Source organism: Monodon monoceros, unplaced genomic scaffold, assembly GCF_005190385.1.
Source record: "Monodon monoceros isolate NGI ecotype Baffin Bay Population unplaced genomic scaffold, NGI_Narwhal_1 Super_Scaffold_11, whole genome shotgun sequence".
In the NCBI taxonomy this organism is placed as follows: domain Eukaryota; kingdom Metazoa; phylum Chordata; class Mammalia; order Artiodactyla; family Monodontidae; genus Monodon; species Monodon monoceros.
Genome location: NW_021703767.1, coordinates 75,778,213 through 75,801,940, shown reverse-complemented (window position 1 = coordinate 75,801,940; position 23,728 = coordinate 75,778,213). Strand labels below are relative to the sequence as shown.

General features: G+C 36.2%; 1 protein-coding gene across 2 annotated transcripts in view; it reads right to left on the bottom strand.

Moving 5' to 3' along the window:
- The window catches only part of FGF12 (fibroblast growth factor 12), a 560,969-nt gene that overhangs the window by 171,326 nt on the left and 365,915 nt on the right, over positions 1–23,728 (bottom strand). For both annotated transcript variants that reach the window (XM_029213630.1, XM_029213629.1), the window contains one exon: positions 861–964. In XM_029213630.1, coding sequence (XP_029069463.1) covers positions 861–964 — 104 coding nt within the window. The remainder of the gene's footprint in view (positions 1–860; positions 965–23,728) is intronic.

Here is a 23,728-nt window from a genome sequence, read left to right as displayed (position 1 = left end):
ATGAACTACAAATAGGCCATTCCCTTAGAACAGAGCAGGAATTATATACATACAGAAGATTCAGTGCAGCTGCATTCTCTCAATGCATAAATTATTATCTTGAGAGTGGGACCATCAACTACTTTAAAATATGTCAGGGCTCATAATGTAGCCACTGATGCCTCCTAATTTTGTTAGTTTTAGATTCAAAAGAGATGTTAGACAACATGAGATCCAACACCCTCATTTTAAAAGTTTGGAAATTAAGTCAAAGAGAGGAGGCCACTTTCCCACAGGAATATTGTAGTTGAAATGCAAATAAAACTCAGATATCCCAGCCCCTAATCCAAAGCTCATTCCATCAATTCACATGTCTTTAAAGTGACCAGTTATCCCAGGAATCTGACAAATTAGGTACTACACAGTTCTATTAAATACAAACAAAAACACAGTCTATTCTGAAAGGTTTTTTTCTCCACAACAAGCCAGAGAAGACTCCCAGACAAATTCAAGAATTTAGCTTCCTAAACCATCCTCTATGCTTGAAGGAGAGGTAACAGGAGAAAGGAAAAAATGTTTTACCTCTTGAATTAAACAGAAAGGTAAAATTCAAAAGATTATCCTCTAGAAGTGAAAGACAGAAAAAGAGAATTTGTATCACATGGAGAGTTACTAGCTCCTTCTCAACAGAGCGTGATCTTTAACATTGTAAATTATAAAATCTTCATAATAATCCTGATATACTGGGTCAGAAAATATACATTGACTTCACCTTGTAATTTTCTTCCCTAAAATAACGGTTACTTCATTACTCTCCATGCCAGTTTATGTGCGCGCACACACACACACATACACACACGCACACACAACAAGGTACTTACTGAGCTGTAGAGATAGCCTTCACCATTCATGGCCACATAGAGGCTGGCCTTCACCCCTTGGATGGCCACCACACGCAGGCCCACAGGGATTAGATTGAAGAGGGCTAGAGGGGAGAAAAGGAAGAGAGAGGAAAGGATCAGTGAACTTTTGAATAAATCATCTTGCTTCTTAAAATGATTCTTTTTAAAGATTAAAACCTATGAATTGAAATTAGGAGAGAGAGAGGAGTTCTAAGAGTGAGGAGAACTGGCTTCTTGTCTCTGCACCATGACTAATTACTATGTGACTCCAGGTAACACATAAACTCATCTGCAATAAAGGGATTAGATTAGAAGGACTCCAAGGGCCCCACATGGATCTGAGAGTTCAGGTTCTCTGCTCTGTGAAATGAACATATACTCAAACAGTATAAGATGATTTTTTCTAACAAACAAATAATTTGAACCAAAAAATTCTCAACAGAAGAAAACATATTTGGAATCATAAGTCATAATAAAATATGATCTTCATAACATATGCCAGAGCTTCTTTTCCTTGCGGTCCTGAACACTGTCTTAAACACACAAGATGAACACAGAAACACTGGCTCATCCTTCACTATGCTAGTGGCAGGAGAACATTTCTCTTCATATTTCATGTAACATATTTCATTTTTACATATAAATATAGATAGATAAATAGAGGTATCAATGGTTGCTAGATAGCTTAAGCTCTAACAGACAGATTTTATATCTTGGGAAATATATATATATATATATATGCATAATTATGCACAAACCATTAAAAATCAACTTCATAAATTTAATTCAATATCCTAAGATAAAATGAAAACATGCTTGTAGTCTTTAAATATTTGGGTTGTCCATTACTGAAAATATTCAACAGTCTACTTGTCTACTTGGAGAAAGTACTCAAACACCAGAAAGAAGATAAATAAGAAGATAATCCATTTTTCTGTCAAAAATGTATTTCTATGAATTATATATTCCTATATAGCACTATTTTAGTTAACATTAATATTACAAAATGAGCATAAGCATAAAACATTGTCCCCATCCCGAAAGAATTTATATTACATAAAGGAGGAAAGCAATCATATAACTAGGCTGTATAGATGGCAACGTGAATATGAACTAAACATTTATGACTGCGTGCATAAGAGAATAGCCTTGCAGTTCACTTTAACATCCTGACTTAGTTAGAAGTTCTTATCTATCTTTTCTACTGATAAAATTCCCATCGCTTTGGTCATCTTCTCAGTTTTGAATATAAGATATATATATATATATATATATATATATATATAAATTAACCCAGGGATTACCATTAATCAGGAATGCTATTTTTCTGGGCTTCTCTCAACGTGGGATAGTAAGCTAAACACACCCACACAGTATTTGGCTTTTAGTCACATGTTCAACTGGTAGTTGTAAAGGATCAAGCCTAAGACCACAAGTTTAGTACAGCAGGATTCAATTCCTAGATATTTGACATCAGACCCGTCTCTTTGCCTCTTTGAACCTTTTCCCTCATCTGTCATGAAAGTTGAGACTAGATCTTAGCAGACACTTAAGAATTAATAGCTGCCTTAAGTTGAATCTGTACTAGTTTTTGTCCCTCCAATATTCTTACCACTGTCAGAGAGAGCTAAGACATATGGAATAATCTGATACACTGTATAATGTATATCTATAATTAAATGTAATATATGCATTCTATATATAGTCTCTATGTTACAGAAGTTCAAGGAAATGGAAGAACTGTGTTCTGAAGTGTTCAAGAAATGTCTCACACAGAAGATGAGACCCAAGTTGACACTTAAAGAAGGGACAGAAGTTGAGTAGGCGAAGATCATAAACATTATAGTAGGGCAGGAAGTAAGTGGTTCTTCAGGGTAGTGTATGTATATAGGAATGGACTGCCAGATTGAAGGATTTGATTCATGTTGGGGAGGAATGGGAAAGAACACCATGTAGACAAAGTAGGGATAAATAACTGAGAGTTTGTCACTCCAGTCTTAGAGATCTAGACTTTACCAAATGGGCAACAAGAAGTGTGGCATATGTAAAGATTAAAGCAGCAACACAGATTACAAAAAAGTGGGAGAGATTTGTAGACAAAGTGGTTTCTAAACTCACCACTGAGAAGCTACATGCCTTTGAGCCACTCATTTAACCTCTCTGCTTTAGTTTTCCTGTCTGTAGAATGGGCATAATAATCCTTACTGCACAGAGTTGACAGAAGAATCAAATGCATTATCATGTTCTTGAAAGTGTTTCATAAACAGAGATGTGTTCTCTCTATATGAGTTATCTGTCATTAATATATGATTCTTCTGCTTGTCAAATAAGGTTACCAAGGGGTCTGATGTAAACCGACATATCACCTGACTAATATCTATTGATTCAGAAGATTGCTTAATACTTTTACAATAATACTTTACCTTTGTGCAACACAATTTTCAGTATTGATAAATTCATCATTGTATTTGACCCTCAACCACAAACACTATGAAGAATTTAGGACAGAATGATTATTCTAATTTTTAGAAGGGTAAACAGATTCAGAGAGGTAACCCAGGTGGAAGTGCAACTGACCAAAGGTTTTCTGGCTCGCTAATGTGGTTATCTGCCCCAAATATCCTATTTCCTCCTCCTTCCCTTTTAAGTTTAATTTCCCCTAATAGTCATTCTCACCTTCTCAAAAAGTAATAGACGATTTAGCTACATCTCTGTGCATACCCTGCGGCCAACTGTGGCTATGGATTCAGTACTGACGAATGAAATATAGGCAGAAAGGTCTCTGTACTCTTGAAGACCCTTTCCTTAAAGACAACTGGCCTTTGCCCTCTTCCCTACCCTTTGCCTTACTGCTGTTTGGAGGGGGATGAGTTGAGGTGGCTGGATGATCTCAGGGCATGAAAACAAGGACTTCCCCCTGAGCGAGTGATGGCAGGTGAGCTGGAAAGAGTGGGGTCTTCCCTGAGGACCTTGTGGAGCAATGGCACCAGTCTAGCTTCCAATTACGTAGGTCTGGCTTTTATGTGAGAAAAATAAGTCCTTGTTATTTTAGTCTGTGCAACACTGAGCCAACCCTAATCCTAACTGACAGAAATTGCTGACGAAAGCAGAGTTAACACGTAAGGTACAAACATGTTAGGTACTTATATATTGTAAATAAATGTAACCATTGGAAAATATCAAGTTCGATGATGATTCTTATGAAAAAGAGTAATGAAATCCAAAATTGTACATAACGTCTTTCTAAATAAAGATTTTCCAGGACAAATGCTAAGAACATTGGTTCATTTACCTAAAACAGGGGTAAAAAAGGCAACTATAAAGCTTTTCTCATCTGAGAAAAGTGAGAAAACTATGAAAGCTAGGCAGGGACCAAAACAAGAAACCTGTGTGAAAGTTTTATAGAAACCATAAGGTGATGATGGCTTTTAGATGGTATGCTTTGGGAGATTTAGCAAGTCCATTAAAAACAAAATCAGTAAACAATTTGGAATGAGAGTTTTTAGCGGTAAAAGCTAAAAGCTATTCTCTTTGGGAGGGTCTGCATCTGCCTCCTAAAATCTTGAAAAATGGCAAATGACTTACCCTTATCTATTATTTATCTTCCACATAGCACACTGGCTCTAGTCCTTTGTTACGCATTGACAACTCCTCCTGAATCTCCAGTCTTCCTCTCCATCCTCAAAGCCACTGGCCTAACTCATAGGAACTGGGCCACACCATTCTTCCAAGTCCCCTGCATCTACTCATGCCACTTCCCTGCTAACAGTTCCCTGCTTGATACCTCTAGTGAATACTCATTGTCTACAAGATAGATCCAAAGCCTTTACTCTGACCCTCAATGCCCTTTAGCACCTAGCTGTAAACCACACTTCCAGTTTATCACCTATCACTCATTCCATTCACCATAAGCAGCTTCATAGAGCTTTTTGCTATGTTCTAAGTTTCCCCCTTGATCTTAACTAGACTGGATTTATTATTCTTTTGGAAAGCCTATCTTCCCTATTTAACTGAACCACAAATCTTATCCAGATCCTTCAGAGACAGTTGTTTCTTTTTCCATAATTATTTATTTCATGGGCATATCACTGTTATGGTATTCGGAACATGGTATTATAATTATTTGTTTACGCATCTGTCGCCATCCTTAAGGACTCTTGAGGGTAAGTCTCTGCAATGTCTACCCCAGTTCTATGTACATATCTTATATTCAATAAATATTATTGATTATAAGGGTCATGAAAAGACACATTATTTCTAGGAACACTGTCTCTAGGAAAAAGTTGCTTTTTAAGATAAAAAGAAAAGTAAAAACTTAAACATCTCAGCCCAATATTCAAGGTTATGTACATATAGTCACAGCATACGTTTCTGCTCCATCGCACTACTCTCTCTAATATATTTATTTACTGCCTCTAGTAATTTGATCTTCTTCTTCCTACCTTTTAACTTCATGTTTTTGCTTACTTCACTGCCTCTGCTTGCAATGTCACTCTCCCCATATCTTCATGCCGAAACCCCTCCCATGCTTGAATGATACACCAAATACCAAGTGCCTTCTCTCACTTCTCAGCTCCCCTAGTCCTAGATTTATACTGTATTTATCACAATTTTTAATTTTCCTTAAAAAATATTTTTTCTTTCACAATCACAACTAGTTTATAAGCTCTCCAAGATAAGGATCACACCTAAACCACACTTGTATAGCTTGGAGAAAAGGAAAAAGCTGGGGAGGAAGAAAGAAAGAGAGAGACAGAGACAGAAACAGAGAGAGATTAAGAGAGAGAATAAGCAGGATAGTAGTACATATTCTGCTTATATTCAGGATTCAGGATCCCAGTAAACATTTGGTGAATAAAGACTACAATTATAAGCCAAATAAGAATCCAAGCATCTAATCTGACATTCAAGCATCTTCTCAATCTTGTTCTTTCCAAAACGAGTATTTCATTCTAAATCTTACGTAAATCTGACTCATATTTAAAAATGAAATAACGGAATTGGTGCTGTTGAGGTCGGTAACAAACTCAATCACTGAACCACATGGAAAAAGTTAAGAAAAAAGGCAATAAAGGGAAATGATAGTTTATTCAACAAATGGTGTTAGGAAAACTGGATATCCACATCCAAAAGAATGAAATTGGACCCTTATTTTATATCATACTCAAAAATCAACTCAAAATGGATTGTAGATCTAAACATAAACCTGACACTGTGAAACTGTAAAACTCGTAGGAAAAAAACATAGAGGAAAACCTTCTTGACATTGATCTTTGGAGTGATTTCTTGGAGATGACACCAGAAGCATAGGCAACACAAGCAAAAATAAACAAGTGGGACTACATCAAACTTAAAGCTTCTGCACAACAAAGGAAACAATCAACAGAATGAAAAGGCAACCTAAAGAATGGGAGGAAATATCTGCAAACCATACATCTGATAAGGAGTTAATATCCTAAATATACAACTCCGTAGCAAAACCCACAGATAACCCAATTTAAAAGGGCCAAAAGACTTGAACAGACATTTCTCCAAAGATGATATACAAATCATGAGTAAGTACATGAAAAATGCTCAACATCACTAATCATCAGGGAAATGCAAATCAAAACTACAATGAGATATCGCCTGATACCTGTTAGAAAGACCACTATTAAAAAAAAAGATAACAAATGTTAATGAGGATGCAGATAAATTGAAAACTTTGTGCACTACTGGTAGGAATGTAAAATGGTGCAGCTATTACGGAAAACAATATGGAGGTTCCTCAAAAAATTAGATATAGAACCACCTATGATCTAGCAAACCCACTACTGACATATATCCCAGAGAACTGAAATCAGGATCTCGAGACTATATCTGTCCTCTTATGTTCATTGCAGCATTATTCACAATAGCCCAAATATGGAAACAACTTAAATGTCCATGGATGGATGGGTGGATAAAGAAAATATGGTATATACTTATAATGGAATGTTAGCATTTAAAAAGAAAAAAATTCTGTCATATGTAACAACATGGCTGAACCTGCAGGATACTTTGCTAAGTGAAAAAAGCCTGTCCCAGAAAAACAAGTACTGCATTATCCCCATTATATGAGTAAATAAAATAATCAAACTCATGAAAGCAGACTGTAGAATGGTGGTTGTCAGGAGCTAGAGGGAGGAAGAAATGGATAATTGTTGTTAAATGGGTATAAAGTTTCAGTTATTCAAGAAGAATAAATTCTAGAGATCTGTTGTAAAACATAGTACCCTACAGTTACTAATATTATATTGTCCACTTAATGTGTTAAGAGAGTAGATCCCATGTTAAGTGTTCTTACTAAAAAAAAAAAAAAAAAAAAAAAAAAGCAAAGGGGATTTCATGGGTGTATGCATATGTCCAAACTCATCAAATTGCATACATTAAACATTCAGGTATTTTTGATATGTCAGTTATACTTCAGTAAGGCTGCTTTTATTTTTTTTAAGTAATGAAGGAAATGGTAGATGAATTGCATTGATACACCCAATTCTCCACTTCTCCCTGTATCTGTGCTTTGCCATATAAACTTGCAATTCTCTGAAAGGATATTCTGCCCTATCCCTTGATACTGGGCTGAGCCATGTGACTTGTTTTGGCCAATAGGATGTCAGCCAATGCAAGCGGAGTCTTGAAAAAGAGCTCAGGTTGGCTTGTTTATGCTTTTCCCCTCTGCCACGGCATTGAGAAGAACATGCACAGACTAACCCGCAGGTGCCAGGAGAAGGATGTAAGACACCTAGATAACAACAGAGTGGCCTCGGTAATCCATCCAACACCATTCTAGATTAATTGATTGATAGCTGACCCCTAGATATGTAAGCCAGACAAGATCAGTAGAGCTGCTTAGCCAACCACCCCAGACACATGAGACATAAATACTTGCTGATACATGCAAATGGGGCTATGTGATTGTTGGGTACATAGCATTATTGTAGTAATATATAAAATGAATAGCAAATTATTCACTGGGGGACCTGGGTGGTGGATTTGAAATTTCCTGAAATCTTATAACAAAAAATTCTCAAATTTGATAACAATCCTCAATAGGTACCTGAAATGATTATGAGCTGTGAAGCTAAGTAAACTTTTATAAATTAAAAAATAATAATAATAAAAGGTCAATGTTGATTACTCATGCTACAGGAAGGACTGAATTATTTTTCTACAGATAATGTATTATAAAATATGAAAAGATGTTCAAAGATTATACAAACAAAATAACGGGAAAGAAATATATAGACTTGTACACATCTAGTAATTAATTAAAATATTTTATTACTTCCCTGGATTTTATAATCCTTGTGATAGGTTTCAGCTCTTTAAAATTTAATCTTTTATGATTTATTTTCTCACTCTACTCATTTTTGTACCTAAGTTTCATTTCACTGTTATATATTTTTTTTATTTTTTCAAAGGGGATGTCCCAAATTGTATAAGTTTTAGGACCTACAAAACTTAAGTCAGTCTCAGGTTGAAATTTAAATGGAAGAAGACAATGAAAGAAAAAACTAATAAGAAAGGAAAAACTGAAGAGATTATACTCCTTCAATGCCTACTTTATTTTTCAGGCATCATGGTAGGCATTTTGACATGTAAAATGTCATTTTAAAAATAAACTAGGGAATTCCCTGGTGGTGCAGCAGTTGGGAGTCCGCCTGCCAATGCAGGGGACATTGGTTCGATCCCTGGTCCAGGAGGATCCCACATGCCGCGGAACAACTAAGCCCGTGCACCACAACTACTGAGCCTGCGCTCTAGAGCCTGTGAGCTACAACTACTGAGCCCACATGCCACAACTACTGAAGTCCATGAGCCTAGATCCTGTGCTCCACAACAAGAGAGGCCACCGCAATGAGAAGCCTGCACACCACAATGAAGAGTAGCCGAGTAGCCCCCACTCACTGCAACTAGAGAAAGCCCGTGCACAGCAATGAAGACCCAACACAGCCAAAAATAAATAAATAAATAAATTTTAAAAAATAAATAAATAAACTAAATTGACTATTTGGCTTTATTTCAGGATATAAAAAGCCCTAATTTGAGGGCAGTGCGGGTACAAAGTAAAAAAAGAAGGGAATGAAAAGTGCCATCCAAAACTTTGGAGTAAGTTTCCATGGCGTTAGCAGAACACTCATACAACTCCTTGTAAATATCTCTATTCAAAAGTCATTTATTCTTTCCATAAGTATTTACTGAGCACTTAGTATAGGTCACATGGCATGCTTAGGCTAGGAAAATAGTGACATATTCAACAGATATGGTCCCTGAGGAATACACCTTCATCTGTAAATCTCCCTGAGGCTCCCACTATTCTGTGGGCAAGTTGATGGCACAGGAAACTTTTATTATCCTCATTGCCTAGCAACGAGGTCTTAGAAGCATCTTGGTCTTAGAAGCTACTATTCAATAACTGCCAAATAAATAAATGATTCAGCAGTGGTTTCTCCTTAAGCTCGCTTATTCATAGCTTTTCTAGATCATATTTCCATACTTAAGCATGTAAGAAAAAATCAAAGATAATATTTACCACATATGGAATGTATTTAAGTATGGAATCTAAAGGGAAAGCCAGAAAACCTGCATGACACAAAGTTTGAGAGGGCAGGAGCATAGGATGCATAGGGCTGGTGTGTGTGTGCATGTGTAGGGTGATGCATCTTTTTGAGAAAATGAAGAGGAAGGGAAGATTTGGGGGAAGCTATTACAACCAAGATACTGGACATCTCATAAAATTATATTGGACTAGAAAAAAGTACTTTGTAAGAAATGCTGGGTTTTTTTTTTTTTTTTGGAACAACTCTGTGGGCTAGGCCCTTTTCTTTTTTAATTTTTGGAACAACTCTGTGAGCTAGGTCCTTTTCTTTACTTTTCATTTTTTTGTTGATGTATAGTATTATGTAAGTTATAGGTATACAACATAGTGATTCACAGTTTTTAAAGTTTATACTCCATTTACAGTTACTACAAAATACTGGATACGTTCCTTGTATTGTGCAATACTTCCTTGTAGCTGATTTATTTTATACTTAGTAGTTTGTACCTCTTAATCCCCTACCACTATCTTGCCCCTCCCCGCTTCTGTCTCCCCACTAGTAATCACTAGTTTGTTCTCTATATCTGTGAGTCTGTTTCATTTTTTGTTGTTGTTATATTCACTAGTTTATTTTTTACATTCCACATATAAGTGATATCATACTGTATTTGTCTGTCTGCTAAGTGAAATAAAAGTGTTGTGTTCTTATTCAACTTAATTTTGATCTGCCTATTATCCATACAAGTTATCCCAGTGACAAAAAGGTAACAATCCAAAACACATCAGAAAGCACTTAATGTTACAACCAAAGAAGATGCAAAGAAGAAAGAGAAGAGGAAGAGAAATAGGGAGGGAGGGAGAGAAAAGTTCATTACAAATTCTTCTTTACAACAGGTAAATCCAGTATCCTCTCAAGTAACTTCTAAAGATAGACTCTTATTGCTTGTAAAAATGTACAGATATAAAAGAGTACTGGGTTGAATTTGCAGAATGTGCAGAGAAAAAGACGCATTTTATGACCCACTAAAAACCCAAATAAATTTATAGTGGAAGATACTGAGATAAAATAGAGATATTTGGGTTTATAATCTGTGCATTCTCAATATCAGACTGTCTTGAAAATTCATACCATTTCCCACACTTCAAAATGTTCTCAATAAAGATGTTTTGTTAGAGTGTAAGTAATATCATATCTTACAAAATCTTAACCTAAAATTAAGTTGGTACCAGGTTATTTTCACCTATAATCCTATAGTCTCTTACAATAACACGTGTAATTATAATATTTACAATAATTTTTGTAGGTCACTCAACTGGTTTTCCATTAGTTATGAAATTAGTATTTATTTCTGGCATTTATTTATCATTTAATAAGGTCAATTCTCCTCCCCTCCCCATTTTCAATAGGAAAATGCTATTATTGAATAGTCAGCAAACTAGGAGATAGTCTGAGCTCTTAAATCCTCCAACACAAAAGCAGTTACTTAAATTATGGTACAATGGAGTATTCACTCAGACAAATTAATTATTCACTCATCCTAATTCCACAGCATTCCATACACAGCACTTATCACATTGCTTTTTCATATTTATGTCTTTGCCTGAGTCTCCCTGCAAAGTAGGAATTCTTCAAAAGTATGAAATTATGCTTCTTTTTCATCCAGAGTGCATTGCACAGTAGAAGCTAAAATACTTGTGATCATCAAATTTAACCTCGAAAACAGCATTTCTTACAGAAATTAAGGGAAAGATGTAATTGTCCCTACTTCTTTAGCTTTAAGTCAAAAAAACAAGACCAAGGTGAGGACTAAACTTCAGTCCAAAAGGCACAGCTCTAGTTCACGAGCCCTAGTTCTAACATGACAGCTTTACGACCTTGATGATTTGAAGTAATGTAACCTCCCTGAGCTCACTTCATGTCTGCTCTGAATGTTTCACTGACTTACTATGCAAATCAATTAAGATAATAATTTTCTTAAAAGCTTGCTATTAAACTATAAAAGTAAAATACAAGGTATTATTGGTATTGGTAATGGCATTGTTATTAAACCTCCGAATCTAGAGCTTTCATAATAGGGGCAAGGGTCGTGGACTATCTCATAAGGGTCATCACTATCTCATAATTTAACTTAAACTTCTTAAAATGTCATGGGAGAAAAAAAATGTATTTCATTTTATATATGTAAGATCCAGTAAGCTAAAATAACTATATATTTAAAATAAAATGTAAAAATTGACATGCTTTAGCCTATGTTGATTCAGTGCTTTCAGTCAGCGTGCCTTATTTTGTAAACAACGGGTCCAACAGTTCAACTGTCCGACTTGTTTTGCCCCCTGAACTTATGACTTATGGAACTGATTAGTAGTTCGGGGCTTAGAAACTTAAATTTTTTCTTCCAAGCATTGGCTGATAGCAAACATCGTGGATTTTCAACTTAGTGAAAATGAACAACATGATGATCCCTTTCTTTGACAGGAGCTAGTAGAAATATTTGCCTTAGCTTTGGTAGAAATGCCACCACTGGCTTTTAATCCTGTTATTATCGTATAACCTTTCCTGTGTTACTTCAAAGATGTTCAAATGCTCGCATAATTAACAAGTCAACTCAATGTGATTCTTTTTTTCATTAAGGTGAAAAATGAAGCATATCACTATTGATAATGAAAGCAAAGCCTGCCATCACTCATCTGCTGCAGCCTATTTGTCTTATACAGAAGACTCATCACACATTCCATTTGAAGAATTTGGTGAACAGCACAGGTGTCACTCCATAAGATCAATGGGCAAAAACATCCTCCAAGAAATCTCGGCATGTTTTGAAGATTTTAGATTTGTATCTTCTACAAATCTTCCATCAAACACTATGTTGCCAAAGCTGACACTATGGCCCATTAGGTTTATTCATGAATTCATCACCTGTATTCCAGGCACTGCAGTGGTGTAAAAGGCATGGTACCTGCCATCATGATCATGAAAGTCTAAAATAGAAAAAAATAACTGCACACGTGTACTCTGCCTCCATCTTTACATATGGGGGCACTGAATTCAGCTCAAAAATGTGGTTTTGCCAGAGTCATGAAGTCAGCCAAGGAAGGTACACTTAGGTGCTGAGGGCTGTAAGACTATATAATATTGTTGCTCTTAAGAAATATAAGAGAACTTCTAGTAACCACAACCTAAATAGTTGTAAAGAAAGTAAGAAAAAAATGAAACTATAATAAATAAATTTGGAAGCCTTAGAATTTTTGCAGCCAAGCAGAAATGCTCCACCCAGAAAATATAAAACCTTTAGTTTTTAATCAAAATTACACACAGACAACACAAGTTAACTTGCTTGAGATGGTTTAGGTATGTTCAACCAAAGCTTTACATTTCATTATCACTAATTACCAAAACAAGAAAGCACTTTTGAAAATTTATGCACGTAATATTGATGAGCAATTATATATTTAAAGTGTGGAAAGCCAGTGAAAAAGCCACAAAGGAAACATTCATGATTCCACTCAATTTACATTGTCATTGACACTCAAATGTTATATTTGCTGATCCCAATGAATATATATATGTATGTGGTATATGTATATTCATTCCAAAAATATTAAGTGGATCTATAGAAATAAATGTGTTAAGATATTTTTAGAAATAGAGGAAAAAATTTGAAAAATAAGATGATTCTGTCATTACTCTTCTCTATCTTAAAATCTCTCTTTTAGCCCATCACTACTATAATCCCACCACATTTCACCTATTACTCTATTGCAATGTTCAGTAACTTTCATTGGTCCCCCACATCTTAAAATGTAAACTTTAAACTCCCCTATGTGTCAGTTAAGGCACTCTAAAATATGGTCCCTTTGACACTTCCATGTAATCTCTTTGCTTCATCCAAATTAGCTCATTTTTCCCCAACATGGCAGGAACTTTCTCCACTAGGTGATTTTGTGCCTCCTTATCTGAAATGCAGTTCTCCTAATCTTAGCTTACATATTTTGTTCCTATTCTTCAAGATTCAGTTTAAAATCCACCTTCTCTGAGCACTATGGCTTTTGGGGATTGCTCCCATCTCTGGAATCTGGTGATTTTCGAATCATTTGGCAGTACCAGTGCTACCTTGCATTATTAAATTTTGTTTTACATACACGTTCAACCTCGTCTACTATCCTGGGAGCAGCTAGAAAGCAGAAACTGTACTGCAGTCATCTTTGTAACCCAGTAACTAGAACCCAGTTGGTCCTCAGTATGTTGGAGTTAATGAAGATGAGGCATGCGCACGGCAGGCATCCATGAAACTCCAGTCATTTTTTTGTAGCTGCCTGAAGCTATGTCTTAAGAAGTCATTTGAGGCTCGGCCACAAGAAATGTTGTGAGAATTTATTGACATCTGTTGTAGACCCAGGAGGGGCCATTTATTTGTCATCTCCATCTCGAGGGCCTCCTTTTACAATAAAATATCATGGAATATTCCATACCAGGACAGCAATGATTTGCACTGTATTTAAAACAAATATCTTATTGTATAACTCTGTCTCAAACATTTTTGCTGCATATTACAACCTTTGGAGGAGTTTGCTTTTCTTTTTTTAAAATTCTGATGCCCTGTCCATACCCATACCAATTGAATAGAAGTCTTCAGAATTAAACCTAGGCACCAGTATTTTTTAACCACTTCAGATGATTCCAACATGCAGCATTGTTAAAAAGCAATTTCATATTCAATAGGTCTGAAGTGGTTCTAACAAGCTCCCAGGTGATGCCATTGTGTAGCAAATCGTACCAGTCCATAGACCAAAGGTAGGTGTGGCCAGTATTGGCATCTCCTGCAGCCTATCAGAAAGCCAGAATCTCAAGTCCCATCCAAGATCCACTTAATCAAAATTTGCGGTTCAACAAGATCCCGAGATGATCACTATGCACTTGAGGTTTGAGAAGTACTGCTCTAGAGAGTGGTTCTCAAAGTGTGGTCTTGTGAACATGTTAGAAACACAAACACTCTGGCCCTTCCTCCAGACCTACTGAATCACACATTCTGGGGTTAAGGCCCCCAGATCAGTAGTTTAACAAGTCCTTCAGGTGATTCTAATGCAGACTAAATTATAAGAAGCAATTTTCTAGAAGAAATCACTGTTCTTACACTTGAGTGCACTTTGGAATCATCTGTGTGATTTTAAATGAATACTGATGGCTGGGTTCCATCCTCAGAGATTCTGACTTTATTGATCTGGGCCTCAAGTTTTTTAAAAGCTATCGAGGTGATTCTAATGTGCAAAAATTTTGGAGTCATTGTTCTAGAGGACTTGGATATAGGTGGGAGGTGGACTGTCTTCCCTTGCATCTTAATAGGACTTTCCCTTCTCAGATTATCAGAAGAATCCAAGGACTGAGGACAGATATGTAACTGGATTCATTCCACTGCCCTCACCCCTGAGGGAAATTCCAAGTACAGTGGGGTTTAATCCTCTTTAAATTAGACTTTGATCAAATTCCCCCAAAGATGGGAAGGCTGGGTCCAGGACCTAGATGAGCACTGAAACTGTAGATTAGGTTCCAAAAAGGCTGTTAGACAGTTCCTCAAAGCTCTGCTCAAGTCCTACATTTTCCCTGAAATTACTCTGGATCATACTTCAGGTAGCATAGATTTCTCCTCTCTAGACTTTCCAAAGCACTTCCTTTCAAGAGGGTAAATTTGATATTATATACTTGAAGTCTTTACGTATAATTCCCATTTTGCAGATGACAAGCTATGGTTTCAAAGTGCTAAGCAAATTGCCCAAGTTTATGCAGCTGTTAAATGGAGAAATGCATATTAATATCCATAACTGTCTGTCTCTAAAATCCTATGGACTATGCACAACACCACACTGCTTCCCCACGTATCAGGACTGATCCCTGGAACATACAAAAGCAACAATAAAAATGATGTCTCTGCCAATATCTAAGTAAGAGGAAGCAAAGAGAGGCTTTCTTTAGGACATTTAAAAAAATTCAATTATAATACTATGGAGTGGGCCTAGTAATGTTATACAGACATATTTTGACATGGGTGTGTGCTCCACATTCTGTCTCAGTGTCAGGGAAAGCAGATGTACTAAGTGCAACTTCACTAGATCCTGGCAGGATGCCTACTCAGTACCACTCTATCTATCTAGGCTACTGAATAATACATGGAAATATATATACACACACAAACACACACAGCCTACACACCTCAAACTTCCCAAGTCAGATACAGTTAAAAGGCAACCAGATTATTTAAGATCTTTCAAATTATTGTATAATGGTTTACTATTTCAAAAAAAGTTTTTTAATTTATAGTTGAAATACGTTGAACATATTGAAGAAAAATCCTCTCAAGTTCAATGTTTAGCCAGCAAACCACCATAATATTTTATAAGTAAGTCGTATCCCCTTCGTAATACTTTTTTAAAGTGTTGTGAGAAGAATGCAGTGGTATGATTTTTAATGCACTAGGAAATATTAATGAGGAAAGATAAATTAGGTATTCAGCATAAAATGGTAAAAGCATTAACTCTGGAACTAAACTCACTGAGCTCAAATCCTGGGTCTACCTTTTAATATCAGTGTGACCATGGATTAATTATTCAAACTTCCTATGCCTCAGTTTACCGATCTTCAAAGTAGGAATGATTACAGTATCCCCTTTATAGGATGGTTATAATACTTAAACAAGTAAAATTTATAAAATTTTCATACTTGTACTAGACAATTTAGCAAGTACTCAGTAAACATTACCTATTATTATCTAATGTGGCCCAAACTCATACATTAAGAAATAATGCTTGGGGTTTCCCTGGTGGCTCAGTGGTTAAGAATCCATCTGCCAACGCAGGGGACACAGGTTCGAGCCCTGGTCCGGGAAGATCCCACATGCCGTGCAGAAACTAAGCCCGTGTGCCACAACTACTGAGCCTGTGCTCTAGAGCTGGTGAGCCACAACTACTGAGCCAGTGTGCCACAAATACTGAAGTCCACGTGCCTAGAGACCGTGCTCGGCCATAAGAGAAGCCACCGCAATGAGAAGCCCGCGCACAGCAATGAAGACCCAACGCAGCCATAAATAAATAAATAAATAAATAAATAAATAAATAAATAAATAAATAAAAAGAAATAATGCTTGGCACATAGGTGACCGTTTTATTTTTCAAATTCCTCATTGTAAATACATAGTTATTTCATACTTCAGGATAGGTAGTATGCTCTGGAAAATATTGGTCCACATGAAAATAAAGTTATAATTTATCCCTTGTTTAGTTGGAGGCCATAGACTGAATTCCTAATTAAACCAGCCACATATAACAAATCCCAATTCCACTCATTAAAATCTATTAAGTTTTAGACTGTAGGTAAATCAGTATAATCTCTCAAGCAATAACTTATATAGAGAAAGGAACACAGGTTATGGATATAGTAGAACTGAATTTTTCTTACTCTGTCTTGAGCAAATCAACTCACTTTCCAGAGCCTCAGAATCAGGTAATTTCAGGGAGATTTTAATAATCTCTAATTCATCACAACTCTAATACCCTTTTCCACTACCTCAAGACCCCCTGGCTGTCCTTTTTTCTTACCCTTAAAGCACCTGAGTGTATATTTTCTTTTTCCTGCAACATAAGCTTAAATTTAGCTACTGGTCCTAGCTGAATAATAAAAGCAATGGCTCCCTCTCTTCTGCGTAAACATACCATTTACATACTTTCAGAAAATGATGCCTCTGTAATTATCACCATAAATATATATTTGCATAACACTTTGAAGATCTATTTAAAACTGTCTTCTTTTACTATTATTGCTATGGAGTTCACTTTTCCAGGCTAAGCATACTCAATTTTCCTCCTATTTTCATAATGGAAAATGACTTCCTTATCCATCCTTTAAAGTCTCTTAAACTGTCATTCTCAAAAAGAAAAAAAAAAGCAAATGTGATTTAATTTGCAATAATCCTTCAAGCTAGGTGTTGTTTGACAAAATCATATTCATTTTTGATGAGGCTGTTCTGAGAACTGACTTTTATTCATTCATTCAACAAATATTGAAAACCTAGTATGTGCCTGGCACTATCCCAAGTGTTGGGGATACAACAGTACAAAATGAAGACAAACCTCCCTGCCCTGTGGAGCTTATACTCTAATTAAGCTTTTAAATTTAAATGGTAGTCTGATTATACTATTGTTACTATGAATTAAGCTATCCATATCCATTATTAAGTCACTATCCATTATTAAGGCCCTGTTACACGCCAACATAGAGATAAGCAGACATGGTCAATGGCCTCAAGAAACTTATAAGTTAAAGAGAGTAGATACATCAATACAGATTAAAGTGCAAAAATACCTTGAGATATATTGTGTATGCAGAGGAAAAAGCAGGATTTCCAGTTAAAAACATCAGGAAAAGTTCTCAAAGACAAAAGGCAATTGATCTTATTTTTAGAGGATGACATTATTACTGGAAAAAAATAACATAAGCAAGTATGAATGAGCTAAATGTGTGGTATATGTAGGGAATATTTTAGTGGAGGTGGGAGATGATAAAATAAATAAGGGGACTTCCCTGGTGGCACAGTGGTTGAGGCTCTGCGCTCCCAATGCAGGGGGCCTGGGTTCGTTCCCTGGTCAGGGAACTAGATCCCACATGCATGCTGCAACTAAGAGTTTGCGTGCCACAACTAAGGAGCCCACGAACTGCAACTAAGGAGCCCGCCTGCCACAACTAAGACCCAGTGCAACCAAATAAACAAATAAATATGTTTTTTAAATAAAATAAATAAATAAGTATATTACACAATGGTAAGTGGAGTGAAAAATAAGTCAAATTGCCAAGGGAGAGTGAAATGTTGAAGACAGCAATTGAAATACACATATATTAATCAGGAAAGTCCTCCATGAGAAAAGGTTTCACTTTTGAGTGAGGGAATGAAGAAGATGAGGGAGTGGGCTATTTAGATATTTGGAGGAAGAACATTTTGGAAGATGGGGATAGGAAGGAGCATGATTGGTGTGTTAAAGGAACGGCTAGGAGACTAGTCAAAAGAAAGAGGAGAGAGAACAGCCAGGAGGTAATGGGCAGAATTATGTAAAGCCTTATTGGTCATGGGATGAATTTGGCTTTTACCCTTAGTGATGTGTAGTGAAAGAGACTGAGCAGATAAGTCAGTTTATCTGACCTATTTTAACTGGGTCACTCTGGCTGCTGCGTGGATACTAGACTGAGGGGGGAAAGTCGCCAGCACAAGATTAGTTAGGAAGCTGTAGTAATAGTCTGAAGATAAGAATAGCCTGGACTAGGTAGTGACAGTTGGGGTATTGAGAAGTGGTCAAATTCTGCATATATTTTGAAGGTAGAGTAAATGTACTACTGTTTTCAAATTCAATGCAAAAATTATTGCACTATCTGTTCTCACAATTTTGCCCATTTTTTGTAATGTGTTTAAAAGGGAAGTTTCAAAGGTAAAAACAAAAATTATTGCCAATTTATAGGCTTTATAAGTTTCAGATCTGTCAGCAATATTGGAGATGATCTTTTCCAAAATCTCATTTTACAGAATAGAAATCCAAGGAACAGAGAGCCTACATGACTGAAACAAGATCATACAGCTAATTAGGGACAGGACCTAGACTAGAAACCAGGTTATCTGACTCACAGCCCAAGCTACTTTGCCTTATAATTGGTGACATTTAAGTGGTGTATATTCTTCCTTTGAAGTTTTTTGTTTGTTTTTGCTTTGTTTTGTTTTTATTTCATAAACATTGAGGGAGAACCACAGGTATCCCAAGCTCAAGAGTCTTTAGGACACAGGCAGCTAGGAGGAAAATGTGGGAGAAAGTAGGTGCATCCACTGCTTAAATACACTGATTTTTTTCCTGAAGTGTGCCAGCTAAATGAAACATATCTGCATACCCCCCAGTACGGGATCTTGGAAAATATCCATCGCTGTCCTAGGCAGAAGGGCAAATAAGGACATTATTCCTTATCTACAAAAATGCAGATAAGGAATTGCAGTATAATGTGACTTCTGCAACTGTAAATATACACACGAGGTTCAAACACAGTAGAGTGAAATGAGTAGTTAATGTGGAGTTCTGTGTGAGGGAGGGTGGCAGTTGAGGGGGATGGCTGGAGAAGGCTTCACACTGACAAAGGAGATAAGAGCTTTGAAGGGTTCTGAAAGGTAAGAGTGATTTATCAGGTGGTAAGATTGGTGAAGTCATTCCAAGCAAAAGGAATTAGCATGTGTAAAAGCTCCAAGACCTAAAACTATATGGTACAGACTTACTTATATCGTTATATACGTTTTTCTATCATTCCCCAAACCTGTGTTTGATCACATAACCTGTCTAGAATTGAGCTCTGACTCTCTCCAGGAAATACATCAAAATGGAACAGATTCCACACATGTTTGAGATACTAGAAAGTCTGGATTTCAGTATGCTTTTCAGTCTACCTACAGACCTATGCTTTCCCTATTACATCAGGAATCAGGTTCCCATAGAACTAGGTATGACAGTCCCAAGACAGAGATTGCTTCATTAGCAAATGTGAACACTCCAAATCTTGGGTGCAGAGGAACGTGCCCCTTCATACCTCCTGCAGTGCATCAGAATCATCTGGAGGGCTTGTCAAAACACACACTGCTGAGCCCCAGCCCTGAGGTTCTATCTGATTCAGCACGTCTAGGGCAAGCCTCAAGAATGTGTTCTTCTAACGAGTTTTCAGATGATGCTGATGCTGGTGGTCCAGGGACTGCACACTTTAGGAACCACTAACTTAGAGTACTGCTCCAGACCCTCTAGCTTAAGCACTTTTAAATTCTTTCACATAACAACAGCTACCACCAGTAAGAATTTTACTTCTGTTAAAATGGTCACTGTCTATAAGCTCCTTGCAAACAAGGACTCTTACCCCGACTGATGAGAATAACAACGACAACCACCAACAACATTTAACCAGGTTTTCGGCATTATTTTAAGCATTTTTCATGAATCACCCATTTAATCTACACAACAACCTTGTGATCTAAGTACTATTATTATCCCTACTTAACAAATGAGGGAAGTAAGATGTGAAGACATTAAATAACTAACTCCAAGGCAAAGAACCTCAAGTCAGATAGCCTGCATTCAATTCTGGCTCTATCACTTATATATATGTATGGCTCTCCAGATCTTTATATACACCTTGAGAATATCACATAGGGATTTGCAACTGAAGATTTCCTGTCAGTAACATACCTTTCAGAACAAATGGTATTTGTGGAAACGGAATCTGTCGATCAGTTTTTCTGAGCATACATTTACTTCTATATGAGAATTAAAGGAAAGGCTATAAAAAGCTTAGAGATTCTCTGTTCCTCTCATTTTGTAAAACCAGAGATTGTATAAATCTGACAAAATTTATGTGACTTGCCCAAGACCAAAGCACTGGTCACCTCACAGAGCCAGGAATAGACTAAAGATAATCTCAGTCCTTAGTTCTAGGAATACACTTGGTAAAGTGGCTCCCATCAGATTCTTAACCACTATGTATATGTATACTTCCTATCAATATGCCCATAAATAGTCATAGAGCAACTAGGAAAAAGGATAATTTCAAATGGCTCATGTTTTACTTTACTAAACAGAGGGGCACATGAGGGCAGAAGTCTTAGGGTCGAAAGGAAATATAAGACATAAAAAGGTACGAAGCCAAGGTTAAAAAAAGTCTGAGGAGTTATTTCCTTATGAACATATGTGAATCAGCAAACTATTCAAGGAAATAATTTGTTCTTGTTCAAGCTTTCCATAAATATTATTTGAAGGAACAGGCTTTAAAATTGAAACACAATCCACAAAAACAAATTTCTAACAAGTGTCCATTACTTTTCTTCTAGCTATGAAAGTCAAAAGGCAATATTTTTTCTTTATTTAAAAAAAATCAAGTGAGGTAACTGCATTCATAAGCTAAGGCTGAATATTAATTTTGTTTTGAAAAGGCATGCCACTGTAAGGGTAACAACATTACATGTACCGAAGTATTGCTCAAGATTATATAAATAAGCTTGCTTAAAGAAAATCAGCAGGATAACGCACGCATTTCTTTTTCTTTTCATCCAACTTGTAGGTATGACTTCACGCATACAAATTGTGATATATTCTTAAAGTATAGAAGACACTAGAAGAAAATAATATCCCTATAATTGGATATGGCGTAGCCCTCGCTCACCCATAACTACTATAATGTGTACGTCTGAGTAGGTGAAAGAGATGAACTCCATGTCATCTCTTTCACCTAACAAAGCCCCCTTGTTGGGAAGACAGAGCATCTTTATAATTCTTTGCAGCATCCCTTATGTCCTTAATGATTTTCTCCAACTAATCATTTGGATCATGTTTTTGTTCATCGTTTAGCAATACAGAGCTTCTGTTGGCTTTGGCTGTGTCTATATACTTGTGATTGGTGGTATCAAAACATCATATGTCTGGTATTGTATAGAAAACATAGCTGGATGACTCAATTTTTAAATTTCCAATTGGATTTCTGAAACTCAGATACAGGCCTTGTTGAAATATATATTTTTAATGCTGAATTCATGGAGAATTTAATACATTCATAAAATCTGAAGAAACTGTATTTGTACTTAAAACTGGTAGTTAGGAACACAAAATATTAGAGGTCTAGAGTCAAAAGTCAAGAAATAAAATTCTAGATTAATTAAATATGAAGTATAAAAATGAAACAATTCCTTACTAAAACATGGGAGGTTTTTTTTATAATCTTGGAATGAGTACACTTCTAAATAGGAAAGAAAAGCTGAGGGCATAAAAGCGTATTTAAAATAAAATAAGGCATTGCAAAAAAATTCAGAGGCAAACAACAAAATGAGTAAAGATATTTGAAACTCACATAACAGTGAGCTGATTTTTAAAATATAAATAGATTTCTTGCAAATGATAAAACAGACACTTAATAGAAACAAATATAAACAGACATTTTATAGGAAAAGAAGTGCAGGTGTCTCATAAACTATATGAACAAGTGCTCAACCTAACTCATAATAAGAAAACTTAAAGTTTATGTTTTTAGGTAGCAAAGAACCAAAAGTCTGATAACACATTGTGTTGACTAGAAGATAAGGAAACGACTAGTCACTCTAAGTGTAAATTTGTTTGATGGAGAGGAAATAGCTATCTTTCAAAAATATAAAAGCATAAAACCTTGACCCAACAATTCCTCTTCTAAGTATCCATCCTCTAAATATAGTTGCACACACGCAGAATGACTTCTGTACAAGGATATTGTTTATAGAATAGTGTGTATCAGCAAAATATTAGAAAGAACTGAAATGTCCTTCAAGAGGAAACTAGGTTAAATAAAATATCCCATTTAAATATGTCCTAACATGGAAAAGTCTTGTAAATACAACATTTTAAGTTAAGAAAAAGTACTGAACAAGATTAGAAAGATAGATAGAGAGAGAGAGAGATAGACATATACAGATATATAATATTGTGTATGTTGTTAATGCACAGACTGCATCTGAAAGAATACCAAGAAATGTGGCCAGGTGGCAGAGAGGGGAGGGACAGAAAATTGCTTTTGACTATGTTAATGTCTTCTAGTCAAAGAAACACATCCACACATCTGTGGTTGAACAAAGTTGGGTTCACTGACTCTCAGCGAGGAGGAAAGATATACACCATGGCAGAACTGGGGTGTCTTAGTAAGGTGTAAGAAAGGACTTCCAGGATTTAGTCTCATGTTGAGTGATTTTTAAGGGGGCTCAAAGAAAGCAGATTTATTCCAAGTTGAATGCTCTTTGGATGCAGGTGTAATTCTATACTTGGCTATCTTAATAATTCTTATCTAGAAGGCAAGAAGAACAGAGCAACATCCTGTTCCTGGTGATGAAGCAGCACCCACCCATATAAACCGGGGTACAGCAAGATTTGATCATTTTGTAGTTTGGACAACTTTCTTGTTTTTGTCTGCATTCAGATGTGATTACAGAGTGGTCTTGTTTTTGTCCTGATCCATCATGGTCACAGTGGCCTTGCCTGATTTGGTGTCCTGGGAAACTGTTCACATTTGGCCTGCTGGTAGTGCCGAGCCAGCTCTTGGCTGTCAAGAACTGTTTTGTTCTTTTTCAACTGTATATCCTTTTTTGTGCCTTTACAATTCTGTACCATATACTTATCTTATCTATTCAAAATAATTTTTAAATGAATCTCAAGACTGAAGGAGACCTTAAAAGTCACTGGGTTCTGAAACTATCTCAACCACCACCACGTTCTT